At 37.0% G+C, this 24,662-nt stretch overlaps 1 protein-coding gene across 8 annotated transcripts in view; it reads left to right on the plus strand.

Moving 5' to 3' along the window:
* APLP2 (amyloid beta precursor like protein 2) overlaps nt 1–24,155 on the plus strand; it is a 90,386-nt gene extending 66,231 nt beyond the window's left edge. Inside the window, exons 4-18 of one of the 8 annotated variants that reach the window (XM_007495132.3) lie at nt 2,131–2,243; nt 3,115–3,305; nt 3,689–3,933; nt 5,305–5,472; nt 8,994–9,124; nt 10,033–10,107; nt 11,181–11,339; nt 12,110–12,238; nt 15,123–15,222; nt 15,711–15,863; nt 16,763–16,798; nt 19,632–19,714; nt 20,511–20,585; nt 21,006–21,161; nt 22,665–24,155. In XM_007495132.3, coding sequence (XP_007495194.2) covers nt 2,131–2,243; nt 3,115–3,305; nt 3,689–3,933; nt 5,305–5,472; nt 8,994–9,124; nt 10,033–10,107; nt 11,181–11,339; nt 12,110–12,238; nt 15,123–15,222; nt 15,711–15,863; nt 16,763–16,798; nt 19,632–19,714; nt 20,511–20,585; nt 21,006–21,161; nt 22,665–22,766 — 1,916 coding nt within the window. In that variant the 3' untranslated portion in view covers nt 22,767–24,155. The remainder of the gene's footprint in view (nt 1–2,130; nt 2,244–3,114; nt 3,306–3,688; nt 3,934–5,304; nt 5,473–8,993; nt 9,125–10,032; nt 10,108–11,180; nt 11,340–12,109; nt 12,239–15,122; nt 15,223–15,710; nt 15,864–16,762; nt 16,799–19,631; nt 19,715–20,510; nt 20,586–21,005; nt 21,162–22,664) is intronic. The other 7 variants (XM_056794624.1, XM_056794623.1, XM_056794626.1 and 4 more) reach the window with 7 other exon arrangements.
* The last annotated feature ends 507 nt before the right edge of the window (nt 24,156–24,662 follow it).

Below are 24,662 nucleotides of genomic sequence, written 5' to 3' on the forward strand. Positions count from 1 at the left end.
GTGGCAAACACAGGTTAAGTGACTCAACAAAGCTCACTAACAGTGCATTAAAGAGCCCATTTTCCCATAGCTCCTCCAGCATGTCACTTTCTTTTTTTTGGTCAACTTTGCCAATTTGATCCACAACATTTTCTAGACAAACTTTTGAAATGAGAACTCCTGTTGTTGTAATGACCATCCCATGATTCCAGAGGACTGATATGCAGCATGATAGTGTGGCTTGGCTAATTTGAGACTTTGTTTTGCTTGATTATACATACTTCTTTGAAGGCTTATGTTTTTCTTTATTTTTCAAGGGGTGAGTGGTAGGGAAAGAGAATATATTGTTATTGAATGGGGGAAATGAAATAATATAAAAACAAAAAAATTAATAAAACAACATTTTGCAGAGCTGTTCACCTGCAATGGTAAAGGAAGTTGCTCCTCTTGGAGTTCTCTTATGCCATTAAATTCACAGATCCAGTCTTGATCCTTATCCATTTTTGAGTCCACAATAGACTCTGAAATTGATTGACAGAGACTGAGTTATATAAATCCTCTACATATAACATTTTACATATAAACATACACATAAAATTTTAGATCTAACTGAATCAGCAGTTAGATTTTTTGATTATGTTGGTTCTACTTTTTATTATAAACTACCTTCCTGCCCCCAAACTCCTTGTTTTTACAGAAGCTATATATTAGGATATGTGAAAAGTAAACTTCATTAATAGAGCAAGATTACTTTTATTTCTCATTATTCTGAACTGTACAAACAAGAATCTTTTTTTCATATACAAAGAATAGACTTTATGAAACTATTTCATCTCAGTACTTACAGCTTGTTTTTTTAAAAGGATATATATACTACATTTAGCATGTTATTGCAGCTGTTTTTTTTTCCTCATTGAACCTCTTTGTTTTCTCTGCATTTAAAAAATACTTCATTGATTTCAGTATTATTTCTTTTGGCATCACTATTCTCAAGTTCTTAAGTTGCTTTTTTTTACTGTGTAGGTGCTAAGTATATATATTGTTCTAGTTTTTTTCCTCCTCTATCACTTGCCCTAGTTTTTCTAATTCATTCTTTCACATTTTTATGACAGAACAAAATCCTATTACATTCATATGCAATGATTTGGTCAGTCATTCCCCACTTGACAGGCATAGCTTTAGTTTCCAGTTATTTACTATAGGAAAAAAGTGCTACTTTGAATATTTTTGTACACACTTTATCTTTTTCCTTTTTGCTTGATGTTTCTGGAGTATGTACCTAATAGTGTATTATGGGTCAAAAGGTATGTATTTTCATTCAGTGACTTTTTTTAGTATGGTTCTAGACTATTTTTCTGGAATGACAGAATCATTTCACAACTCTGCCAACATTGCCACAAAAAAATGTGATTTTCCTATTACTCCAACATTTGTCAGTTCTGGCAGTTTGATGGGTATGTGATAAAACTTCATAATAATTTTAATTTATAGTTTTTCTTAGTTAATGATTTGGGATATTTTTCATGTGATTTTTCATGACTTGGCTTTTCATGTTTATGTCCTTTGGCCATTTATTTATTGAAAAATAGCTCTTGTTCTTGATATTTTAATCAGTTCCCTGTATATTTTGAGTAACAGTCCTTTATCAGAGTAACTTGCTGTAGAATTTCTGTCCCCCATTTCACCATTTTCTTTTTGGTTTTAGTGTACTAATTTTGTTAGTGCAAAGGCTATTAGCTTTCCTGAACTCAGAATTGTGTATTTTCTTTTCTATGATCCTCTCTCTTCCTTATTTGGTCAGGAAATCTTTCTCAATTCATAGTCAGAAAAAAAGTATCACTTTTCTTTCTCCTTTAATTAGTTTATGATGTGACCTTTCATATTTGGTTCCTGTATCCATTTCGGGCTTATCATAGTTATTTGCTGTGAGGTGCTGGTTGAGATTTAAATTTTGCTAGACCAACAAGGTTACTTGAAACCAGTTTATTTTGGGGTGGCTGTGGAGTATTAAGCAATTTCTAAGTGAATTGCTCACAGAGGAGTCATTATTCCTATAATAGCCTTGAGTATTTATTCTTACTTTGATAGATCATTTTCATCAACAAATCTGAAAAGCAAAATTGCCTCTGACAATCCTGTTTCTTTTTCCAGTGGGTGAGTTTGTGAGTGATGTTCTGCTGGTTCCAGAGAGGTGTCAATTTTTCCATAAAGAGAAAACAGATGTGTGTGAATATCACCAGCACTGGCAAGCTGTAACAAAAGAGGTAAAAGAAGACATAAAGCTAGGTCTAAATAGGAAATATAAATACTTAAGATCATAATTTGTACTTTAGTTGATTTTTTTTTAGTATTTAATATTTTATCATGATATGAATGTTCTAATTAGAAAACGAGAGTAGAAAATTAGTTATTGTGAACAGAGTTGGTTAGTGGTATACTGGGCACACACTGGACTTGTAATTGATAGGTTGTTTAAGTTCAGATACAAATATTAGATCCTTAATAAGTGCTTATTAACTGACTAATAATAGCCCCTAACTGAAGGCATATGTTAAGAGTATCTGTTTAGGTAGCAATGGAAATCATGTTTTTTGTATCTGTTTCATTAAAGTTACTGGGGGGAAAAACTGATTCTAGATAGTTACCCCAGAGTGATTTATAACAAAGTATGTGAATCTCCCTAAGTGATAGTCGTATAGTTTTATTTTAGATTGCTGGAGGAGGGCTTGAATATGGATGTTAGGATACATATTTCAATGCTAACCTGTTCAGAGCAATATAAATGATTGTGTGTTTCAGGAAATGCAGAGAAACAGGCACAATGGAAAGAGTACTGGACTTAGAGGATTTGAATTTAAATTGTGGTTCTATATTGCCCAGTGACCTTAGGCAAATTCCGTTTACCTCTCTAGGCATCAGGTTTTTCATATGTTCAAAAAACAAGAACAAAAAAAAAAGCAAGTTGGACTTAGGTGGTCTATATCCAAGGTCCTTCTAGCGCTCTACAGTGTTCAATATTGATATAGTTTGATTCTTCACAAGACATTTTTATGTACTGAAGTGATGGATAAGGGGAAATGTTTGAGCCATCTTTACTCTAAAGTCTGTTCAACTATGTTTGTCTCTGTTTTCTAGGCATGTATGTCTGAGGGAATGACCTTGTACAGTTATGGCATGCTGCTACCCTGTGGGCTAGACCAGTTTCATGGCACTGAGTATGTGTGCTGTCCCCAAACAAAAGTAATTGAATCCATTACCTCAAAAGAGGAAGAGGAGGATGAGGATGAAGATGAAGAAGAAGATGAAGACTATGACATTTACAAAAGGTAATGTCTTTCTGAACATGGGAATACCCTTTCATTTTGTTGACCCATGTGTGTACACACACACACACACACACACACACACACACACACACACACACACACACACACACGCCACTTTTAAAAGGGGCAAAATTCTAGAAGGGGAATGCAGAGGCCAAATTGGTCCCTTCCTCAAGTAGTTAAGTGAAATAGTCTTAGATTCCCAATTTATTTTAACAGGATCTAGTCATGGAGAACATTAGTGACTATTAACATTTATACTGTTCCAGTCATATCACTAAGTTTTGACAGTTGAAACTTTTATTTGAAAGTCGATGAGGGCTCTACTGGAGTAGATTCAGAGGAATTAAAATTAACTCTCATTTCTAATTGTGATCTTCCAGTGAATTTCCTACTGAGGCAGATTTAGAAGACTTCACAGCAGCAGTTGTGGAAGATGATGAGGAAGAAAGGGATGAAGAAGAAGAAGAGGAAGAAGAAGAAGAAGAGGAAGAAGAAGAAGTGGTAGAAGATCGTGATTATTACTATGATAACAACTACAAAGTAGATAGCTATGTTGAAGAGACTCCAACTGAACCTAGCAGTGATGGGACTCTCTCTGAGAAGGAAATAACTCATGATGTTAAAGGTAATTCCTGGCTTGTCTGTGGATAGGATCAATCAACTATATTTGTATAAAATTGGATCTTCTTGTTGTTAGTACTTAAACTTTACTGTGTAAATCAGAGATTAAGAAATAGTGGTTGTATGCACTGAAGGTGAAATGAATGGTCTGTGGCATCGGTAGTCGCATTTGGGACAGTTGGTAGGCTGTTTTCTTGGCAGGAAGCCCCTAGCAGCTGACACATCTAGTGAGAGAGGTGCTAGATTGAATCACAAGCAATTTTCTTTCTTGGGACTTAATTATAGAACAGGATATAGGCACACTTAAAGCCTTACCACCAATTGGAATAGTTAGTTTGGTTTTTTAAGACTTCTTGCTCCCTTTTGCTAGAAAACCAGAGGCAAGGTATTCTGCTTTAATATCTATGTTAGGCATATATTAAACATACTAATGTCATCTTCCACATGACCTAAATGGAAAGTTCCTTTCCTCATTCTCCGTATATAAAGATATATAGCTATATCAATAGACATAGATAACTGTATTTCTATCTGTTTTATGTATGTATGTTGTAAGTACCATCTGAATTGGAGGCAGTTTTTCAAAAAGTTACTTTAGCCTCTCTTTTCTCCCCAAAGTGTAGGTTGTTGTCAGTGGCCATAGCTACATTAAAAAAAATTTTTTTTCAATACTATTTTATTCCCAATTGCATATAAAAATAATTTTTAGTAATCTTTTTTAAAAATTAGATTTCTAAATTTTCACTCTTTCCTCTTCCTTTTCCTCAAGAGGTTAAGCAATTTGATATAGGTTATACAACTACATTTCCATTGAAAGGAAATATTAATTGCCAAATTAATTTACCTGTATACGATTGGTTCAGTGCAAAATTTTTTAATCCCTCAGGTAAAAATTTTGTGATAGGTTTAATAGCAGTATGCTGAAGATAAGAGAATTTCCTGAAACTGGAGGTTGAATATTAGAGTGTAGTGGAGAACTAAAAAACAAAGACAGGCATATTTGGAGGGTAATTAGGATATAGTTAAGTATCTTTTCTTAGGGAAGTAGAGATATGGAAGACATCAGGCTTCTAGCTGCATATTGCACATACCACCATCTGTTCATGATGTTATTGTAGGCATCATCTAGCCCAAATGTCTTTTAACTTGCAGTTTCTTGATAGTTGCTTACCTTATTAAATTAGGAACCTTTTGAGGTTGTGAGCAGTCAAGTAACTGATAAAGTGCTTGCCACCGAATCTCCAGTTTTGATACTTCCTGGATGTTGCGTATCATACAACATTAACCTTACCTAGTGCTGCTGGTCTGTAGCGTGTTAAAAGCATTTGAAGCTGCTACCTCTTCCCTGCTGACATTCTAACCCGTCTCCACACAGCTGTCTGCTCCCAGGAAGCGATGACAGGGCCCTGCCGGGCCGTGATGCCCCGTTGGTACTTCGACCTCTCCAAGGGAAAATGCGTGCGCTTTATATATGGCGGCTGCGGAGGCAACAGGAACAATTTTGAGTCTGAGGACTATTGTATGGCTGTGTGTAAAACGATGAGTAAGTCCTGCCTCAAGCTGGCTCTGTGCAGCAAGCCACTGTCCTGTCCAGCGTTCTGTCTCTTCTTCTCTGGCCAGTCCCTGTGACCACATCTGTGTAGCGTGCCCCGCTGACTCTGATGTTGGCTGTTGTTGTTTTGTTTTGTTTTGTTATTTTGTTTTCTCATCTCTGTGCTTCCTAGATTTTAGGCTTCACTTTCCTTTTGACAGTTGCAAGAACCAGTTTCTCCATGTGTCCATTCTTTGTCTGATTGCTACCAGTGGTGATATTTGGCGTATTCTCTGGTATGGCTCTAGCCTTCTGGAGATTTGTTTTTAGTATTTTGGTTTGCAGACTCAGGACTTGGTTGTGTTGGTTCTCTCATTAGTTGGAATGTGTCTGGAAACGTAAGATAACAGTTTGGAAAACCATGAAATCAAGACATGCCAGTGGTGGAGTTTCACTGCCCATATTTAAATGCTCATATTACTAGGGTTGATATTACCAGGTTCCTTGGCAGGTACATTAGGAAGAATCCCCTGTAAAACTAAGAAATCATTGTAATGACAACCTGAAGGTATCACAGATGATCGGGGTAAGAAGACCCACGAGTGTCCTGAGCGACAAGTCCTTTTGTTAGACTTCCCTCTCTTACTTGCAGTTGTTGTGAATAGGCCATTCTGACGTGCACTCCGGAATTCATTAGAATGACTAGCTGCTACTTGATCCTGGAATTTGCTCTCAAGAGTTTAATTTTAACTTCTGATAGCTTTTAATCAAATATAACATTCTTTCCACTTCTCATAATTTAAAAAATACCTAATTTAACACCTTCATTTAAAGTCCCATTAAACATCTTTTAAAAGCCTTTTGTGTTTTGGGGGATTTTGAAGTACAGCTTATAATTGGACTATTTTTTTCTTCTAGCTTCATACATGTGACTTTTTTTTTAATAGGCTGATAGTTGGAAAGTATGGAATAGACCTGATAGCTTTGGAGAATTTGGTGTTTAGAAGTTATTTCTAGCTGGGACTTGGAATTGAATTGAGATGATGCTATAATGGAAGTAGATTGTAAGAACCTGTTAAGGTATATCTTTCTTGAAATAGAGGTAGTAATACCAGTCTGAGGCATTCATTTGGGGTGATGAGGTTGGAATAATTTATTCAAGACTAAAAATTATTCCATCTACAAAATTGTTGTCCCTAGTAGAGAAGAATTATGCCAGTGTGTGTTTGTGTGTGTGTTTGTGTAGGCATTTTTTAGTAGGTCATTTTTTGCTTGAACAGAAGTTGAATTAACAGGAACCTAACCTAGTACTTGATGATCACTTGGTGTTTTTACATAGAGAGGGAGATGCATTCTAGTAGATGAGCGTTGAACTCGGGAACAAGAGAGGACACCTCCTATGTTTAAACTCTGTTGCCCATCTGTGTAAACATTGGCTAGGCCACCTTTGAATCTTCCCTCATCCATACATTGTGGATAATAATTGTGTCACTTACTTTCCACAGTTGTGAGAATTATGCTTTGTAAAACTGTAAAACACCTTATGTTAATTTTTTTAATGCCTTCCCATTTGCTTTTTTCTTAAATCCTTAGCTTCTGTTTTAGAATTGATACTAAGTATTGGTTTCAAGGCAAAAGAGCAACAAGGGCTAGGCAATTAGGGTTAAATGACTTGCTCAGGGTCACACAGCTAGGAAGTGTCTGAGGCTACATTTGAATCCAAGACTTCCTGTCTCTAGGTTGAGCTTTATCTACTGAGTCACTTGGCCACTCCTCCTATATGGTTTTCCCAACAGCCTTATGAGATAAGTCTGATTGTCAGTGTTTTTTTTTTCCCCATCTTGTACCTCAGAAAACTGAGGCTCAAGAGATGTCATTTGCCAAATATCATATAATTAATACAAGTCAGGGATGGTTGGTGGCAGCAGCTTATGTGTTTCTGTACTGTCATTTATTTAAAGTCACTCAGTTGCACCAGTTTACTCATCTTTAAAATGAAGGGTTAGACTAGAAAGCCACTGTGAAGTACCTTCCAGTCCTTTCACCTATTAATATATAAACCTTTGAGTTATATGTTTACCTTCCTGGTTAAGACTTGAGTTACTAGGAGTAGTAGATTTTGTACATTATATTTCCAGTTAAATTGATGTATATGGCATTATAAATGCCTTTGTTCTACAATACATGTCTTTAGAAGAATAATGATCCAGATTGCTTATTCTCATTTAAAAGTTTGTTATGATGAGTATTTTTAGCATTTGAATCAGCTAATCTTCAACATAGGAAAGAGAAAGGGATTATTTAGAAAAAGATTTGTCCTGACAAGGTACAGAAAAAACTTTTGTACTAGCTTGTTAAGTCTGTGTACATGAATTCGGAATAAGTGCTTGTCACTTAGTTGCTTTATTCCTATAATGTCTCAGAGGTTGGTTAGGGGTTTTGTGAATATGTCATTATATAGGTTCTTGGCATTTATCTTAAGTTTAAGTTTATGTGCATTAAATAACTATGAATTACGTTAACAAGTTGAGAGACATTCTTCCTAACTTGTGAAATCTCAGGGAAATGATTTGACAAGAACAATTTGTTTCATTGATTCTTTTTCTTAGCATGTTGGCAGAATCAACTGTGCATATCTACTTTCCTGGGGCTGGTAACAGTTAATGTAATAAAGTTTTCATTTTTTTAACATAACTTTGTTTCCTATGCAATGGCCAGGGGATGCTAATCAGATTTACGAGTTTATAAGTTCAAATGTAACTTTAAGTCATTGTCTCCTGTCTTTGTGCAATATGACAGTTTAATTTTCCATGCTCCTAGTAACTATTTGTTATAACATGGGTGCCTATAAGTAATACACAGCACTTAATTTTTAGTTAATTGTTTTAGCTTCTGTCCTCACAAAACCTATAAAACAAGAACATAGTTTGGCCTCTTTAAGCTGGAATCTTCTTTCTTACCTTGCCTGTCTTCCAAAGGAGGTAATGAAATAAGAAATAAGAAGGTGGAGACCAGAAGGAGAAATAAAGCCAGAACATCCAGTCCAGAATAATTTAAAAATCAAATATTTATTCACTTGTTGGTTTTCAAAGGGTCACAACTTTACCCTCAAGATCCATCTTGGTTTAGATTGTACCTTTGGTGAAGAGAGCATTTGAATTAGTGGTTAACAGTTTAAGATTACAAGAAACTTTCGGAAGGGATAAAGAATAAATGAATCTTTTCTCCTTCACTCATGAACTGGAGCCTTGCTGTTGCTGAAAATATCCTAGATATCTGGTTGATATACTACTAAATTTCTGTACTAATTTGAACTGACATAGTTATTTAATATTTCTGTGTGTAAGATTGCTGGTTGCAATATTATAAAGTGAAGTCTTGGCAGACAACAGAAACTGTACTCCTTAGCATAACTTAAGACAACCTAAGTCAATTTTGCAGGTCCTAAGCTTCCATTTCTCCCAATAGCAGAGGAACAGACACTTTTAACAGTAGATCTTGATTCCAGATCCTTCCTTCTAATTTTATTTCAGTTCCTCCAACTCCTCTGCCAACCAATGATGTTGATGTGTATTTCGAGACCTCTGCAGATGACAATGAGCATGCCCGATTCCAGAAGGCCAAGGAGCAACTGGAAATTCGGCATCGTAATCGCATGGACAGAGTAAGCAAGGACTTTGCCATTTTTTAAAAAATCTCAATTTAATGCTCTGACAATAGAATTTTAAATCCAAAACCTGGTAGTGTATTCTTAGAAGCTATCTAATCTGGGATCTTCCCCCCCCCCCCCTACATTTTTCAAAAGATAATACTGAAGTCCACAGCCCTTAGTACCATAAACAGAACTTTTCTTTTGTACTACTTTTCTCATATCCCACGCATTTCAAATATTTTTGCTTTGTTAAATTTGTTAGAAAAATTAATTACACTTTTCTATTTAATTACACTTTTCTATAATTATCCATAGTTAATAAACCCCTTTCTTTCCTTGTCTCAGGCATAAGATTTATTTTCAGGTACTAGTTCTACAAATACAGTAAAATATCATTGATCTTTATGATCAGTTATGTGACACAGTTTACTTGTATATAGTTTTTTGCATAAGAAAGTCATTCCTGGAAGTGCTTTTAGAAAATAGAGGCACAGTTTTAATTTAAAAGACCATTAAAACTAGCAGTTTAAAGTTGTGCACCAAGCTATGTGTAGGTTTTACTCCAACCTTTTTTCATATTCAGAAAGCAGATAGCTCAGTCTAAAATGATCAGCTGAGTCTACTCTGTGGAGGAGGAAAACAGGAATATGAGATTAGGCTGTGGATGCATGGAAATACTCTAAAAATGAACATTTTTCTTCAAAAGCCCTAGCAGATTTATTCCCCTGTATTGTTATCATTGGATGGGGCCTAGTCCATCAGACTTATTTTACTTTTGGGAAATAACCAGTAGAAAATATGGTGGGAACCTTTGCCGACTGATGTCCCTTACAGAGTTCTCTGAATGCTGGAGGGAAAAAATACAACCTAGGGGAGGGGAGAGAAAGAGAAAGAATGTTCTTTGATGTTGTACTTTCTAGGTAAAGAAGGAATGGGAAGAAGCAGAGCATCAAGCTAAGGACCTTCCCAAGGCAGAAAGACAGACTCTAATTCAGGTAAGAGTAACCAGACTGGTTTTGAAAAACATTTCGTTTTTCTGCTTTAGAATGTGCTTTAGTCAAACCCAGGGGAATGAGAAAATGGGATGCTTAGTTGGAGAGCTCACATTAAGAATTTTTAGGTGCTTGCACTTTGGGTGTCTTCACCTTTCATGTGTGACCCTGACCACCTCACTTCTGGTAGGAAGAAACTGAACTCTCCTTCAGATCTTCTAGCTAATAATAAGAGGTGCCTAAGGGCTTTCTGCATTGTTTTGCTTTTCTGCCAGATGTCTTTTGGTATTCAGAGTTTTATAGTATAGCCTTTCCTAACAGACTTTAATTTTATTTTTTCCTTATCTGTTGAAAAGAGAAAATTCCTGATAAACTTGATTTCCAGCTTTCAAAGAAGGTAGCCTTCAAGCATCAGTAGCAAAACATTCTTCTATTTGAGATCAAAAGAATATCTAGACAAAAGGAGGTTGTTATTGTGTATCATAAAATTGAAGATTTCATATGGGTTGATTAATATAATCATCGACATCTTAAAAGCAGAATTATTTTATCATTTCAAAACCCTTTTACTTTAGATAGTTAGCAATTCAGCTATGTCTTTACTTCTTGTGTATAGATCTGGGTCAGTGGTTTAGGTCATGATGTTCATAAGTCAAAGAATTCTCATTCTTGTGTGCACCAATGAGTTTTTCATGGAGAAACTATTCAACACCTCGAACCTGGCCAGCTAAAGGTTCTTGCCAATTATCCTACAAGTGAATCGGAATGATTCAGCATAACCCATTTACCCTCTTGGTAGATGATTCATAGTGTTTGTCTTAAGCAGATAAGATGTTCTTTGAAAAAAATTAAATTTTTTTCCTTTCCCTAAATATTTTAAATTGAACATCAGTTGTTACAAGTAGGCACTCAAGTAGAAGAATCCTAGCTTTCTTTCAAGTCTAGATTGTGCACTTATATCTCTTCCCCTGCCTATAATGCAACCTTTTGGTTTCTAGTAAATTATCTACTTCTAGTTTCTTCTTCTATATCTATTTCTGGCTTCTACTAAAAAAAATCTACTTCTCTTCATTTAGCACTTCCAGGCAATGGTTAAATCTCTAGAGAAGGAAGCAGCCAGTGAGAAGCAGCAGTTGGTAGAGACTCACTTGGCTCGAGTGGAGGCTATGCTGAATGATCGCCGTCGCATGGCTCTAGAGAATTATCTGGCTGCCTTGCAGTCTGACCCACCTCGGGTAAGCTGTGCTCAGAGTTAATACTTGATGAAATACATTTTTGTTTAACAAGTTACCTCCTTTGGAGACTACTTTATGCTTATGACTTGCCAGTATGGAGGAGGGTAAACCCAAGTTGTGATATAGTGCATCAGTAAACATGTCTACATGGTAGTTTTTAGTCTGATTGAAATATATGGAGTAGAAATATAAAGCAGCCCCTCTAAATTGAACAGAACATTTAATATCCTAGCAGCTTTCCCTATCCTTCCATGTAAGAAAAGTGTGGCATAAAATAACAAGAATTTGGTCTCCAAGCTAACTGTGAAAGGCTAGTGTTCTAAAGTGAAAAGGATTCATTCCCATGGTCTCAAAATTCTTCCATTCCGTTATTCTACCCTCACTCCTTGCTAAGCTTTTAGACTGGTCATGTCCATATTCTTTTAAGAGTAAGAATTGTGACCACTATTAACTTTTGGACTTTTGTATTAATAGATCTAGAGCTGATTAAAAGGACTGATCTGAGGGGGAAGGGCAGTGAAAAGGCAAGAAAAATAGACTAGAAGTGATGGGTTGAGGTTAGAAGTTCAGCTAATAATGGAGAATTGTGTATGTGCCCAACAAAAAGTTGGATTGTCCCTTTACTGTGTCAGTGAAAATAATGCTGAAACTTTTGGCATCAGAGTAAACATGCAGAAATTAAAGCACAACACTTAGACTTTTCATTGTGATTTTCAGTCTATTTCTAGTAGTTTATAATCACTGGATTTTTTCATCTTTCCCCCTTGCAGCCCCATCGTATCCTCCAGGCCCTGAGGCGTTATGTCCGTGCTGAAAATAAAGATCGCCTGCATACCATCCGCCATTACCAGCATGTATTGGCAGTTGACCCAGAAAAGGCTGCCCAGATGAAATCCCAGGTACAATAGAAATATTAAGAAAAATTGTCAGATTGAGAGTGATTCTTAGTGGAAATCATTGGAAAAATCTATTTAGCATTTCTTTGATTAATTGGCTGGACATTAATAATATTTTGACGGGCCAATCCATGGATAATAAGATTTATGGGGTATGTTTCTTACATACTAAGTACCCATGATGATCAAAAGTTTAGATTTATGTGTTTATATCCTGAAGAAATAATTTCCAAATTGACTCAAGAATTTTTCAGCTTGGTTAGCTTCTGCTGACTTTGTATATTGCCTGAAGTACTGTAGTACTAGTGTAATTTAGTGCATTGACTTGTAGTTTATTCACTTATAGCTGGTGATATAAGCTACATTATGTTGATAAACTTCTAAACTGGGAAATTCAGTGGCATCTGGACAGTCCAGTAATCCATCCTAGTCATTGCTCACTGAAGTAGTTTAATGGAGGGCAGGCCTTGCAGCTAAATCACTTTTGCTTGGTTAATTTCTCGTGTAGTTATTAACATAATGCCATTGGGATGGTGGATTCTCAAAATCTCTGTACATAGAATGGACTAATAATTAGCACTTTTCCATTGTTAGAATTGATTTTATGGAGCCTGAAAATTTGACATTATTGTTCTTTAGCTGACATTGAACATTTCAAAAGTTGTTTAGTCAGTGATAGAATTAGGGAGCTTGTGGGACTAGGCAAGAAATGTATACATTTCACAGGCCAAGTATAACTTTGCCAGATCTATGTCTATTTTCTTAAATTTGCTAGTCAGAGGGAATATTTTTTAAATACTTAGTCTATGGCTTCTTGCACTCCTTCCACTAGATGATCACATCTTGTTCGGTGTTCATCGTTCTTTCATAGTAGGATCTGCCTTCTCTACTTTTATCATTTTGGAGGTACTGGCAAGCATATTTGCCCAGTAAATGGATAGACTTCCTCTTTGTAGATCTTTTGCTACTACAAAGTTTTTAAACAACATTTTCCCTTCAAAGCTGACTCTCTGGATATACAGCTAATTAGAATTGTGGATTTACAGGCTGAGATATGTAAACAAGGAGAATTGTACTAGATTCGTGGCCTATACTTGATAAGGATAGGTTATTCATTGTTTGGCCTTATTCCCATCAGTATATTGATGTTTTTCCTTTTTTGCTGGACCTGCGTTTTCATCAACATATGAAGTCCCAATGAGCACTGTGCTTTACCAGTGGAGCCTCTGAGAATTTCAAATGCCCAGGGTCAGACTGCCAGGATTATAGAAAAGGACCAGCGCCCAGGGCCTTCTTGACTGTGAAGTGCCCCTACCCCTTCTTTTTTTTTTTAAATCATGTATTCCATGCTGCCTCCCTATGTTTTAAATTTAAATTAATTTTTCTCATATGAGTCACTAGGCTGCAGTATGGATTCATATGACTGAGTATGGTAGGTAAGGAAGACTTCTTCCACTGAGTATTCATAGCTCAGGAGAGCAGCAATCATGTTCTTAGCTAGCCTTTATTTCTCATGACCTCCAGATTCTTGATTGGCCCCACCAGGGGCATAAACTGTTCTGTTATTCATGCCCTTACAGCCTCCACTGCTAAAAAATCTGGAGGTGGTTATTCAGTTTGATCTCCATAGGATCCTGGAGGTGATGGACTTTTATGCCTTATAACCCACCCACAGGTTGCTGTGCAAAGAAATTCATTTTGTTAGCTTTTGTCTCTTGCATTGTTCTTGCTGGTGTGTTTTCTATAGTCCTTTACTTCATCTGGAAAATGTACAGCATCAACATACTTAAAGCAAGATGGGGTGGTAAAGTTCCATTTCAGCTTGCATTATTTCTCCCAGGCACTCTGCTTTTCCATCAATTTATTTGATTGACAGACTGGCAAATATAAAATTAAATTGCATTCATCCTTTTAAAGGTCAAAGAGACTTTATAATAAAAGCATTCTATTTAACTTAATTTTCTAGTTCAGGCATTTTGAATTCTTAACTTGGAGCACCCTCTGTGGGGAAAAATTTGTTAGTACAAGTTCAGTCATCCCTTGGACTCCCTAAGTAGGAGTTGTGGCTTCTGAAATATAGTACTTGGGTTTTGTTTTTATTTTTAAAAGTGGATCATAATTTTCCTTGCTGACTATTACAGTGTTACTGCTCCTCTCACATTATCAAGGTGGATAATTATGTAAATAACCTCTGTATTTGACCTTGATAAATTATTAGTATAAGTAATTAGCTAGCAGTGGTTTTGTAATAAGTATCATTATAGATTTTAATAATTGAATATTGTTATGTTTTTGTCCAGAACAGGAAGAGTTGGGCTTTGGGGTGACAATTACTTTTAGCAATAGTTTTATCCTTTTTTTTCCTTGTGACTTTTTATCTGAGATCTTGTATCAGAGATACTAAAATTATTTTGAGTTTACCATTGTCTTTTCATGCAATTCTAGAAAGAGAGAAGTGCAGGAATAAAGAATTTGGGATAATCCATGATTTGGATATTTTGGCCCCATAACAGTTCATAATAGGTTAAAGGTCACTGTATTTTAGAAGAAGAATTGGCTAGATGAACCTTTTTTCCCCCAACCATGCAAATTAATTAGTATTTGTTTTAGGTTTTAAAATAAGTGATAGGTGGAATTTTAAATGAAATATATCTAGGAATGTTTTGATTAAATTATTGATAACTTCTGGGCATGAATTTTATATTTTGATATTAAAGAATTAATTTAGTTGTTAGAGGTGAGGGCATTCTTATTAGTAAGTCTTAAGAGCTTAGAATTTTGAAAGGTCTGGAAATGTTTGTGTATTTTGTCTTCCAGGGAGATAAACTTTTGAGGTGGCTATTGAAAAATGAAAGCTACCAGCTTAACTATGTTTATGCCCGGTTAGGTAATGACACATCTCCATGTGATTGAAGAGAGACGAAATCAGAGCCTGTCCCTATTATACAAAGTACCTTATGTGGCCCAGGAAATCCAGGAAGAAATTGGTAGGTACACCAACTAAGTTTTTTCCTTCTAGGATTAGTCATTACTAATCATGGTGGGGAGAAACTAGAGAGGATGAAAACTAAGTGTGATGAAACAGAATTATCATGCTAGTACTTTATACATTTGAAGACTGAAAACAAATTTTCTTTGTAGGACCTGCACTCCAAGCTTAAGAAGGTGACACAGAAGTCACTGTTCTGACCCACAAATGCCTTCTGTTTCACTGACTGTATAATTATTTGAGAACAGGAAGAATCTAAATCTAGGGTGTGAAAGTAGCCTGTTAATATTTTTTTTCCCCACAGTGGTTTTTCTTAGTGCTGTTTCTTCCCCATTCCTTTACTTTCAACCAAACCAAGAACGTCTATCTAATCCTCTAAAACCACGTTAATTTGTACCTTAGAAACAATGTCCTCCCTTGAAAACTTCTGAAAACTAGAGGCTTGTGAAAAATAATTCTCTTTTTGCTCTTTTCTTATTTTTTTAGATGAACTACTTCAGGAACAGCGTGCTGATATGGATCAATTTACCTCATCCATCTCAGAGTCTCCAGTAGATGTCAGAGTTAGCTCTGAAGAAAGTGATGAGATTCCACCTTTTCATTCATTACATCCTTTCCCCTCCTTACCTGAGAGTGAAGGTATGTGTGGCTGAGTGTGTGACCTCTCTTCTGGTAGTAGGACATTGAGCTCACTTATTTGAAACAGTGAGTTGGGTTTGATGGGAAGCAGGGAGGGTTATGTCTCCACAAAGGATTTGAAAAGCTTTGAATGTTCTCTGAAAGTCAACAAGCTCCTGGGTCTGGTGCCCACTGAGAAGTATTGTTGACAGGCTGCTTGTGTGGGCATGCACCATTGTAGTTGTATGAAATCCTTAGTTTTGTTACCAGAAAGGAGACGGTGGTGGAATTGGGCTTTGCCTAACGGTCACAAGATCAATAAGAACTCCCATTTTCTTGATTTTGGTATGCAACAATATTCAATTAAGCAAGCAGTATTTAAGGGTGTCCTTGTTTTACTGCTTTATCTCTAAACCTATCTTTGTGTGCGCAAACCCCCCCCCCCCCCCCCCACACACACACACAATAACCTCAGAAATGTATACCCTTCTAGTTGGCCACATTTCTAGGTTTCTTTCATGTTCTAAGGGCACACTGTTTTGGTTAGACATCTAACTGGATACTTAGAAGTGGCATATTATTTTGTCAAAATGTCACAGATAATTCTAATTTAGATCCCCCCTCCCCCCCAAGGAATTCTACTATGTAGACTGAACTTCACGAACTCTTAGGGGCATGTTATCCTGTAGTTACCCTCAAAGACCCATGAAATATCAGACTTTCCCCTCTTTTCCACCAGAATATTCTCTAACAAATCTTTAGCTCTTAATATTAGGAGATTTCAGGAATTAAATTCAGGGAAGAATGGAGTTTTTGTTTTGTTATATAGTTCTAAAACAAGAATCTTGAAGAGAGCCATTTTCTTTTTCTTAATCTCCTCTTTTTTGCTATTTTGTGTTTGTTGTTCTCCCTTCTGCTAGACACCCAGCCGGATTTGTACCACCCAATGAAAAAAGGTTGGTTTGTAAAAGCTGCTCCTCCCTGTAAGCCTTCCATCACTTTCCAATTCCTCAGTGTGCTGGTAGTTTCATTTTATGTTTCATACCATCACCTGATTTTTTTTTCCATCTCATTTTTCAGTTGTGGCACTGAGTGGAGCCAAAGGGGGCCCTACCTCATAGTGCTCAAGAATTGGTCTAGCCTTCTTGCTGCATATCTGATGTTAGTTGAGGTCCAGCCTATTGATGGGCTTATGCGTGTTTTTAGATTTAGTCTTGAATTATTGAGGGGTGTTTTGTGGGGTTTTTTTGGTCAGAAAGAAGTATTAGTCTTTGCCATTGATCTCTTGTTCAGCATTTCTTCATCATTTTTATCCTTAATCTTTTTAGAAGTCCTGAGTTTTTACAAGGCTTTTCTCTCTAGTCTGTGGCATTCCACAAATCCTTAGAAATTATGGTAGAAATGGCTTATTTGGGATATAAACTTGAAATTTATTTACTTCTGGAACTAGCACTTTTTGAGAGGCAGCGTGATATAATGGGAGAGACTCTGTGAATAACCTTGGAGTCAGAAAGACTTAGTTCTAAGTCCTGCCTCTGTCAAGTAATATCTATGTGACTATGAGCAAGTCTCTGTCAAAAGTAACTTGAAGATTATAAACTACAAGTTGATTACTAATTCATACTTATGGAGAAAGTTTCCATAACAAGATTTGCCCATTACTGGGTAGTCATTTATTGTTGGTTCTTTCCAAAATATTCCACATTTATGTGTCCTCAGTTTATTCTTATACTTTTAGATAGTACAAGTATGATGCCTGTTTTACTGTTGGGAGAAACTAGGAATGAGAGATTGTTCAGTCATGCAACTATTAAATGTCAGAGCTGCTACTCAAAACCTCAATTTTCTCGACTCCTGTATCAAGTGCTCTTTCCACGGTATCATGATCCTTCTCAACACTTAGAACAGCACCTCGTTTATAAGATGGTGGTTGTAGGACCCTTTATGATTCTCTTAACAGCCTTTGGTAGCATCAGGAGAGTTCACTAATATTCTCTTGGTTGGAATCCTTATGTAAATATGATATAGCCAAGAGCATCCTGTAAGCATTCTGTGGTGATTAGAGGTAGTTAAATGTTAGCATGATCTCTGGTAGAGCATCTATCTAGATGGGTCTGGATAGTACATTCATATAAGTGTATCCTTAGCTACCTCATAGTGAATTTCTTATTTGAAACCAGTTTCCTAATTTAATTCAGTGGTCTAAGTAGATCACTGAAGATTTTTAGGGTCTCTTTCCAGGGAATTTGTCTACATCTAAATGTCACTTGGACTGTTAGTGAAATTGAGTTGTTTCTCCAGAATTGTTTTGAGAGAACATTGTTGCTACGCCCTGTAGAATGTACTTCCTCAGTACTAATAAATTAACTTAACATCTAAATCATCTCTTCAAGTAAATTGTTGGCTTCCTAAGCTATTAGCTACCTCTTGGTTCTTAGAAATTACTTGTATAACTGTTGAAGCCATAAAATCAAAATGAATTCTCATTTTAAAGAAACAGTTAAATTGTAGCACAAAAAGAATTAAGCCAGTCTCAGTTGGTAGTTGAGATTTTTATCTCATTTAACTTGATGCTGCCATTTCTTTTCTAAGCCTCTAACTTCATCAAATGGGAGCTTTAAAATTAGAATTCATTAACAGTGATCTTCCTGATTGAAGCAATAAATTTCCAGGTTTTTCTTTCTCAAATAGTTGGAGCACAGCTTTGCTGTCTCCTTGGCATTTTTGAGACAATAAAATCCGTCCTTATTTAACTTAACCAACAGCCAAGTCTGCTGTTCTTCCTTAAAAGGGAGGCTTGAGAAAAATTGTGCCCACTTTGGCTTCAATATAATGAGTTAATGCGTCATGAATTAGCAAAGCTGCAAACTCAGCAACTCTGGTAGCCCTGTTATTAATTACTGAATGTTAAGAACCGTTTTAGTTTGTGAGCTAAAAAGCTTTGCTTCTCTGATTTAAAGCATTGTTGTCCTTTTCTCTAGGAAGGACCATATCTTTGTATGGTATTGATATTTGGATATGAACTATTTTGTTATTATACTATGCCAGCAGGCCTATTGGTTTAGAACTCTTTATTTCCCCTTCCTTCCCTTTGTGCCTTCATCTCCTCTTTCTCTCTCCTCCTCCCCTCTTCTACCCCCATTATCTTCTCCCTTTTCCTTCCCTAAGCCTATAATCAGTCTCTGTGTTTTCAAGCTAAAAATAATAGGGAATTTTTTCTCTTCGTGGGTTTTGTTTCTGTGCTTTTGCTCTGAGTTTGCTCACACTGCGATACTCGCTGTATCATAGCACCATAAATGTGTGATGTTGGCTGATGGTACTCTGGGCTTGGAAGGATATCCTCCTTGTCACCTTTATATTAGGAATTTTCCCTTCTCTGGGTCAGTGGCTTGATTCATCTCTGATGGGGCAGCATTTCTGGACATTCTGAAGGTCACCAGCATTCCACTGCAGGAGCAGTTAGGGATTGATAGAAAGTGATCAGCATTATGGCAGGTGGTTTTGTGTAGGTTATTCACCATACCCGGGGAATCTCTCAGCGTTTCAGCTCCCATCTTTCTAGGTCAGTGCTGTCTTCCCTTCCATCATAACCATACCAGTCTTCCAAAAAGCACCAGTGTCACTCCTCATTATAGTTCATGGCGCATCTCCTGAAATAAAAGCGAAAAAGCCGTTTAATAGCAGTTGTGTGCGATAGGCTCACTTATTTCTTCGGTGGTGTTTGACATCATGAGGTTTATATAGGCCAGCAAATTCTCAGAATCTCATTCGCAATCTTTTTGTGCATAGGATCTGGTGTGGCAGAGCTTGATGGACTGATTGGCGCTGAAGAGAAAGTGATTAACAGCAAGAATAAAGTAGATGAGAATGTGGTGAGTCTTCTTTCTTTTCTCCCCTCTCATTTTCGTTTTGAGAGTAATTTAAGTGAGTAGCATTGTTTCAGATGCTTTACAGATGATTAACCGTGTATGCATTATCCTTCTGGTGCCAGAAGATGCAGTAGGTCTGGGCTGAAGCGACGTACAGGCTTGCTATGCTGATTCACATCTGGGTTTGAAGAGGGAGTAGAGAACCTCTATTACAGCAGTAGCAGGGCTTTTCATTGCCCATAGCTTGCGGAAGTATGAATATATATTTCATGGCTGGAAAACCGAATGAGATACTAGATAGAGGCCGCATTCAAGTGAATGGAGGGTTGGTAACTTGACTGAGGGGCAAGAGTTAGCGTTGACTCTCAGACTGCCTGGGGATTTGCCTTGTTTTCATGGCCCCATTCCTTAAAGCTTTAACTTCTGGGCTGTATTTATTGAAGTTGGATACTGAAGCCAAATCTCCCGGCATTGTGGATCCCAAAATCTTCTACTGTACCAATGTGTGGCTGGTTTTTAAACCTTAATTCAGTGTCATGATCATGGAAAATTTTCATGACAGGTTGAAGAGCTAACACTCTAAAACCACTTGGACAGCTGCAACATAGTCTTGCCTACATACTTGTCCCTTCATTTGGGGGATGGAACATGGGCAATGCAAGTGGCTGGTGTCCAGAGGGATATATCAGACTTCCTCTGCCACATTCCTGTTGGTACAGAGGATAAACAACATCTCCCAAGTGTTCCATGCTAAATCTCCCCTTCTGCACAGTCACTGATACCTTCATGACTGTTTTAGGTCATTGACGAAACCCTGGATGTTAAAGAAATGATTTTCAATGCTGAGAGAGTTGGAGGACTTATGGAAGAGCCGGTATGTATGTAGTCCCAGGGCATAGTGCCATTTCTTTCTGAGGCTTCTCTATTCCCCCTTCCTTCATTTAAGCTGGAAAAGGAGACTTTCATTGAACCTACATTTAACATACTTTCAGCACTTCGTTTGATCCTGATTTTCACAGACCTCTGGGAGATAGAAGCATTAAACTTTGTAGGGGCTTACACTTGGGCACATATTTGGAGTTTTGTACTAGAGTGTGTAAATATGTTCGTTTGATTGAGAGCCTTGGTATGTGTGCAGTATATATAAGGGAGAGATGTGATAGTTTGTTATAGACAAACATTACTTGAGTGCCTTCAGTGGGGCACGAGCTCCTAGGGAAATGTTCATCATGTACAGAAGGTAACCTGAGGGTTCTTGCTGGTTTTTTCCCCTCTTGGTGGGTTGTTATTTCAGGAGTCTGAAGGATCACTACGAGATGACTTCAGCCTCAGCAGTAGTGCTCTCATTGGCTTATTGGTCATTGCAGTAGCCATTGCCACTGTCATCGTCATCAGCCTGGTGATGCTGAGGAAAAGGCAGTATGGCACCATCAGCCATGGGATTGTGGAGGTAAGAAGCCATGCTTTCTGTTACTTAGATTTGATTTTAGGCTTCTAGTCTTTCCTAGGAGATATTTCTTAGAAGTTTATCATCTTAACCTCACGAGTACTGGACATATTGTTTTTAATTGCATTATTCATTAAATTAGTAAATCTTATGTAAAAGGTGCTCACAGCTGATTTTATTTGTCCAAACCCAAACTGTTTATTTTTCCTAAGAACCATGCATGCACTTTATTTTTATGAACATCTGTAATCATTCCCCTTCTATTCTCAGAATCTACTAGATAAAAGTTCAAGCTTGATTCTATCTTTCCTTAAGGTGCATGAGTAGCTAAATAAGACTACTTACTCCCATGTGTCCTATACATGGAGCTAGAAGGTGACCAAATAGAACTCACTTATTTTGTAGATGAGAAAACAAGTCCTGGGGTCACACAGCTAGTAAGTGTGACCCTTTAAACCATTATTCTTAGGCATGATTTTATCCTAGTGCCCTCTTCATTACACTGTAGTGCCTCTTTCATCATGATCCCATCTCATGTTGTTCTCTATACCTGGAATATTCTCCCCATCTTATTGAATTCTTACTCATCTTTTAAATCCCAAGGGAATACAAAAGCTTCTAAGAAGTCTTTCCTAATTTTTTCCTTCTTTGTACCCCTCTGATGCACTTATCTCTAGGTTTCATAAGAGCCAGAAACCCCATGCCATCTCATTTTTGTATCCCACTCGCCATCATATGTTCTGTAGAGTAGCTGTTCCCTGAGCATTGTTTGAGTTGCTAAATTATTTCACAAGGATTAAGATTTAAAATATTAGTTGAGATTATGATTTTGCATATTGGAATGATAATAGGAAATTTCCATGGGAACAAAGGGTATTTATTTGGCTAAGAGATTTATTTTGTTTTCTGAGATTAGGCAGTATGCTTTTTTTTTTTTTTGGTGGAAGAGTGGAACGGGTTGAGAAGAATAGATTATAAATTGGCAATAAAGATTTCCAATATTACATTTTACTACTAGAAGAAAGAAGCATAATTCAGTACACATGAGTAATGAGCACAGTAGTTTCTCTCTTTTAAAATTTTTTTTAAACCCTTACAATACTATGGATTGATTCTAAGGCAGAAGAACATTAAGGGCTAGGCAATAAGGGTTAAGTGACTTACCCAGGGTCAAATAGCTAGGAAGTGTCTGAGGTCAGATTTGAACCCTGGACCTCCCATCTCAAGGCCTAGCTGCCCTAAGGTTCTCTTTCTATATTTCCTCCTTACTCATAATTGGATCATCTTCCCACTATTCCTTATTGAAAGAGGAAATTTAATGTTATTTACCATATAGATTACTAACTTAGGTTTGGGATCCTGAATTTAATTATTTCAAACACATCTCCTTGAGCAAAGGAAATTCAGATACACCTGTTAGGTGGTAGTTTTCCACTGTCATAGATGTGAAAGTTCAGCTACTTTAAATTGTGTAGCCTTGATTCTTCTTCTCCACTCCTTTTCCAGGTTGACCCAATGCTCACTCCTGAGGAGCGCCACCTGAACAAAATGCAGAATCATGGTTATGAGAATCCAACTTACAAATACTTGGAGCAGATGCAGATTTAAATGATGTGAAAATGCAGCACTCCTGGTGGGAAAGAAGATGGTAAAAGGCGGGCCAAAAGGAGTCCAGTGTTTTGGATCAACTACTGACCAACTGTTGCTTCAAGAGGATTTCATCTTACATTCAGAACTCCTGGATCATTAAGACTATAAGTACTACTGTAGAGTTGCAATTTCCATTCTTTTAAATGGGTGAAAAATGATAATATAACTATATGATATATAAATCTTCTTAAATGAAATGAAAATTGATCTATTGCAGATATATGACTGTAGTTTTTTCTTTTTTTAAATTAATCTGAAAATCCAATTCTATTGTATTGTCTCACACAAGCTCTCTATATAAATGGAAGATGTTGATTTTTATTTCTGATAGACTGTATATGAAGGTCATTTGTACCAGCTGCATTGTATAAATGAACTTGTAGCTCATTTATCATTCTGGCTTTTATATATAAAAGCAGTATTCCTTTAAATGAACTTGTGGAAAGTTGCAAACTGATCAAACAAAAGGTAGAGATGTGGTCCTCGGCCACTACAGCACGTTATGTGGCATCTCTTCAACCTTCCTTTTTTAAAGAACTAGTTTCTTAGTGATCTGGTGCTTCCACTGCTGGGTAACTTGGTGTTTGCATGCACCAGGACATTTGAAGAACCTAACATTGTGTTGCCAAGTCCTTTTTGCCAGCATGATGTACACAGATAGGGGAGTAGCTGTAACCACTTTCCTTCTAAAATCTGTTTTCTTTTAAATCTGTGCAGTTGTGCTCAGTGCTCTGCCATCCCTCTCTGATCTGATTTGTAACTTTCTTTCCCTTTCCTCAAACAAAGCAAGTTCATATTTGGCTTTTCACCTTCCTTGAACAAAGCTTTGAATTTTTGCCTTCTTTGGCATTTGTCCTTTTAAATATGCTTTCACCTCACTACCTCTCCCTTACCCTTGTCACCAGGTTATTTGGTGTCCACCTGAAGAAGATGCGTAGTCATCGAGGGGCTAGGCTGCTTATAACACTCTCCCTACCCCATTGGTCATTGGATAACAAAATTTGAATGTTTGCTTTCATTTGGAAAAAGGATACTGCAACTTTTATAGAAAACTGGATCTATAGACACCATGGAGAGCAGTGACAATTTTTGTTGCATTCACCATCATGTCTTTGTAATGCTTGTATAGTTGATGTTGATGCTCACAGCTTTTTTTAAATTTGGAGGTTCTGGTAACCTGTGGTGTATTTTTTCTATTTTCCTGTGACTTTGGGTTTTCCCCCTTTTCCCTTTTCCCATCCATGTCTCTCCCACTATGCACAGATTAAACTTAACCTGCAAACTCCTTAGTGTGGTCTGTGGGGAATGTACAAAGTTTAAACACATCAATAAACACTTTAACTTCCAGAGAGACTCCTTACTTTATTCATTAGCATTTATTTTTATTCCTTAATGTTTGTATCTTTCCACAAAAGGTGATTGTTTCATTGGAGTGTTTTAGATTAGTCTAATTATTTAAAGATATCCATAGGTTCTGAGCCTAGAACTGTTACTGTGGTGGACAGTTTGCTGTGCTGAATATTTAGAACAGTGACGACAAACCTTTTAGAGACTGAGTGCCCAAACTGCAACCATTGCCCTGTCTTACCCCAGGCAGGGGAGGGAGAAAGCAAGCACTCCCATTGGGATGCTGGGCAGAAGAGTGGGTGATGGGAGAAATGTCCTCAATTGTGTGTGGAAAGGGGGAAGGGAGCAGCCTCCTGGCATGTGTGCCATAGGTTTGCCAACACAAATCTAGAAGATCTTTATGTAACATTGGGGAACTCTCTTCATTAATGTAGATTCACACTTAGCCTTTGATTAGTTTGGTATATAAAGGAGTTCAGTAACTTGCCCAGGTTCACATAGGTGTGA

The sequence above is a fragment of the Monodelphis domestica genome, chromosome 4 (assembly GCF_027887165.1).
Source record: "Monodelphis domestica isolate mMonDom1 chromosome 4, mMonDom1.pri, whole genome shotgun sequence".
In the NCBI taxonomy this organism is placed as follows: domain Eukaryota; kingdom Metazoa; phylum Chordata; class Mammalia; order Didelphimorphia; family Didelphidae; genus Monodelphis; species Monodelphis domestica.